General features: G+C 47.3%; 1 protein-coding gene across 1 annotated transcript; it reads right to left on the minus strand.

Moving 5' to 3' along the window:
- Positions 1–2,560: 2,560 nt before the first annotated feature.
- Positions 2,561–3,511, minus strand: LOC108910654. The gene has a single exon (XM_023455978.1). It carries the CDS (start codon positions 3,509–3,511, stop codon positions 2,561–2,563), a length of 951 nt encoding a protein of 316 aa, XP_023311746.1.
- Between the last annotated feature and the right edge of the window lie 838 nt (positions 3,512–4,349).

A 4,349-nucleotide genomic window follows, 5' to 3' on the forward strand; every position in this document is an offset into this window, starting at 1 on the left:
TCTTTGCATCAGCCGCTCACTTTTTTCTGGCTTATCTATTGCTCTATCTCACCTCTTCTGTTGAAGTGAAATAGGCGAGTATTTATATCAAGAGGTTCTATTTGCGTTTTTGATAAAACGCTCCAAAGTCGACATACACAACGAATGGAGCCTTTATTTTTTAAATTTTAAATCTTTTTGGCGTTCGATGGGTAGCCTGACTTTGCACTCGTTCATTTTTTTGTCGCCGATGTAATGGTTGCTTAGTCTTTCTTACACGACTGTCTAAATGACTGCGCTCTTCGTCGGCCTCAAAATGTGGCAATTTGCAGCACCTTGCTAGCTCCCTTTGATTTTCATCTTGTGTTCGTCCATAGCGATCTTATACAGAATGTTTGGCCTTTTTGGTCAAAATTGGTAATGCCTTTGCGGAAAACGATCTGTTTCTTTATTGTTTATACAAAACAATCCTCCGTTGAGATTTTAAATCATTTTTCCTTCAAACAGCTTTCCGAGAATGTTGATTGTGAATCTTCCTTGTCTTTACTGACTTATTGGATTATTATTTGATATCAGGTTTGTGAATGCTTACGAACGGTTATCCAGAGACGTGTACAGCATGAAATGCGCCAGGTAGGTGTACTTGTGTAAAACCAACAGACGTGCCCTCGGCAGTATAATATGCTCTCAGAAGTGGCAATTTGTCTGTTTAAAAATTTCCGGTTGTCTCCATCTATCGTGATAGAAGCATTGGTACACATAATAACATTATTTACTCGAAAGTTAGACTTGTCTTCTTGATACGACAGAAAATACTTGGTTAGACTAAAGTTGTTGTTTTTGGAGTCGGTAGCAAGTAGTTCTTCAAAGGCGACTTTCTTATTTCTTTTATATTTTGTTNTTTTAAATCATTTTTCCTTCAAACAGCTTTCCGAGAATGTTGATTGTGAATCTTCCTTGTCTTTACTGACTTATTGGATTATTATTTGATATCAGGTTTGTGAATGCTTACGAACGGTTATCCAGAGACGTGTACAGCATGAAATGCGCCAGGTAGGTGTACTTGTGTAAAACCAACAGACGTGCCCTCGGCAGTATAATATGCTCTCAGAAGTGGCAATTTGTCTGTTTAAAAATTTCCGGTTGTCTCCATCTATCGTGATAGAAGCATTGGTACACATAATAACATTATTTACTCGAAAGTTAGACTTGTCTTCTTGATACGACAGAAAATACTTGGTTAGACTAAAGTTGTTGTTTTTGGAGTCGGTAGCAAGTAGTTCTTCAAAGGCGACTTTCTTATTTCTTTTATATTTTGTTTGTATTAAAACAGTCCCTTCGCTACATTCTAAAACTACGTCGTCGAATTTTCCAGCTAGCTGGTTTTCTGACGATAGCCTCCAGATTTTCAACTTCTCGAAGGCCTTTAAGAGACAGAAGGTGATCAAATTAATTTGAAATATCTTACCCTTAGTTTCTGTGTTCCCGCCCTTTTCAACCTTGCCGCGCGGCAAGCTCGCGGAAGGTCCTATATTCATTCTAAAAAGAAATGGACCCTAGTTCGCGGGCTCGCGCACTTAAATGAAATTACAACAAATACACACTGCTATATTATAGAACTTTTGTCGCCGGTGTTATGTGTGGACGAGTGGTAGTTACAGCCGTGGAACTCAAGCACCTGATTGGTTTCCTCACTGTAGCCATCGACTTTTACGCCCGTTACTAGAACTTCTTTGTCTTTGGCGGCGTGATGTATGTTTATGCTCCGTTGCTTCTCCTCTCACATTAACCACTGGATGGCAATCTTGCTCTGATTATCCCGCCATCTGTAGCCGCCTTTGGGGATGATACCGATGGTGTTTGGTTGCAGGAAGTTGCGCCTGCACATCTTATTGCACGCGGAGGCTATAGTGCAAGCTTCCGTATACGGGCAGACGTTTCTCGTTTCCATCAGCCGTTCCTGGGACTTGAGACATGCGGTCGTTAGGATCTCCGCGTTCGATATACAATATTCGACGAGGTCGCGCTGCATTTCGAACACGGTGGTCTTATGTTCCTCGTGCCATGATAAAAACTTTTTCTATCTTCCGGCTTCACAGTATTCCGGGTGTATGTAACCGTTAGTTCTTTATCTTCATTACTTTCAATTTTCTATACTCTTCCTCCCTAGGGCGAACAACCCCGTGTTAATTCTACATCAGCCTCTATAAGATTGCGGTAATCAACCCCTTTGGAGTAGAGGCTGATGTAGAATTAACTTCACCTTTTGTACACATACTGAGATTTTTTCTCATTCAGTGCCTCTTCTCTAGGTTCCCCGGACGCTCGGACTACATCTGCTGCAGAATGGCGAAGAAGCGACCATGTTGCAGCTCTTAGATTTAAAAGATGTACCTGTTGGTTTGTTATTTTTAATGTAATGAACTATTATTTACAGCCTTGGTTTTTCTTCTCACAGGCCCGAGCTGCAATTTCATTACAATTTACTATTTATAACTAAAAAATAAAAGAATAAGTAGTTACCGTACGGTGGTCGAGTGGGCTTTAACACGAACATGAGATATAACATGGAACGACATTATTAAGATATATATATANTGAATTTGGCCTTTCGTTTATGCGACGCGTCGCGGTGCCGGACGTAGATCGTCGAGATGGATGCGCGCATGCGCGCCGTCCCTTTCGACGGTATACGTCGTCTCTCCCTCTCGACGCACGACGCGGTGTGGTCCTGTCCACTTGGCGCAAAACGGATCGGCGGATCTGTCCCTGGCCAGACACGTGTCATGACCTCCTCACCGACGGCGAATTCTAGCGGTGCTTCTCGGGGTTCGGGGTAGAGGTTCCGCTGAAAAATCTGCTGGCGGTCCCTGGCTCTTCTCATCCGTTCATTACGGGCCTGTACCGTGCGTTGAGCGGGTGGCGCGACCTGCGGGGGTATCATCCATTCGCCGGGGCGTTTGAGCAAACCTCCCGTCTTGATCTCGCTGGGCGTCATCCTCGTGGAGGCGTTGGTTCTATTCCGGAGTACGAATAGCGTTTCGTTGATGTAGGCGTCCCACCTACGATCTGCGTTACGTCTAGTTCGTAGCACCTTTTTGAATTCCTGAACCCGGCGCTCCACTGGGTTCGCCCGCTGGTGGTAGATTGCGGCGTAATACGGGGTGATCTGCATCTCCTCCAGGTACCTCAGCCACTGTCCTCCGCGGAAAACTCCTCCGTTGTCTGTTATGCACGCTTGTGGATACCCCCATTTCGTGCAAATGTCTTGGACGAAGGCTCGCATCTCCTGGTGGCGTACTCGCGGTACGGCGATGGCCTCCACCCATTTGCTGAAGATATCCACAGCGATTATAACGTATTTATTCTTTTGTCTCGTTTCCGGATACGGCCCTAGAACGACGAAGCTCCAGGTGTGCGCCGCATCCGTGGGGACTCGAGGTCGGAGCGGAGCCCTAGGCTGTCCGTTTCCGGCCTTAGTTGACGCGCATACGAGGCACGCTTTGGCGTGGTCTGTGACTGCTTCTCGCATGCCGCGCCAGTCATAGTACCTCTGGATGGCCCGAAGTGTTTCGTCTCGCCCTGGGTGTGCGGCGAGTACGGCGTCGTGGTAGGCCTCTACAACTTCCTCTTGCATCGTACCTGGTACGTACAATTCGCGGCGATCGCCATATCTCCTCCAGATATAGCCTCGCTCGAAGATGTAGGCCTCGGCGATACGGCGATACGACGCTCCGTCTCCGTTTCGGGGCCATCGCGCTGTATGCGGTACAGCCTAGCCCTGTCTGTACGACACTGGTCGTCTTCGCCTTGTGCTCGCTGAACGCGCTCGAACAGCGGCATGTCTTCGGCGGGTATCCCTCCAAGGTTCGGCGGTGGTTGCGCTGGTTCCTCCTCTTGTCCTCCAGGCTCGTCCTCCACGTGCACCTGGACGTCGACTTCGACGCGCTGGGGCTCCTCTTGTTCCAACGGCGGATTTTGTTCGCGGCCTGCGTCTTCCTCGACGTGGTTCACGACCGGGTACATCCTGTCGTCGATCTCGGGTGGACATTCTTCACGCGCTTCCTCCTCGGGGTTCCGTGATAAAAAGTTTGGTAGTTCGTTTACGCGACCTGGTACGTGGACGATACGAAACCGGTATCCTTGTAACATTAAGGCCCACCGGGTTAATTTCGTTTTCTCGTCTTTGTACCGGTCTAGCCAAAGTGCTCTACTATCCGTGTAGAGGGTGAACTCGCGGTCCTCCAGGTGTTGACGATATTTCCTTATACCGAAAATCACCGCAAGGGCCTCTTGCTCGTTCACGTGGTACCTCGACTCGGTTTTCGAGAACTTCGATGACGCGCAGGAAATCAATCTTCTGGTGCCGT

The sequence above is a fragment of the Anoplophora glabripennis genome, unplaced genomic scaffold (genome assembly GCF_000390285.2).
Source record: "Anoplophora glabripennis isolate ALB-LARVAE unplaced genomic scaffold, Agla_2.0 scaffold986, whole genome shotgun sequence".
Lineage (NCBI taxonomy): Eukaryota > Metazoa > Arthropoda > Insecta > Coleoptera > Cerambycidae > Anoplophora > Anoplophora glabripennis.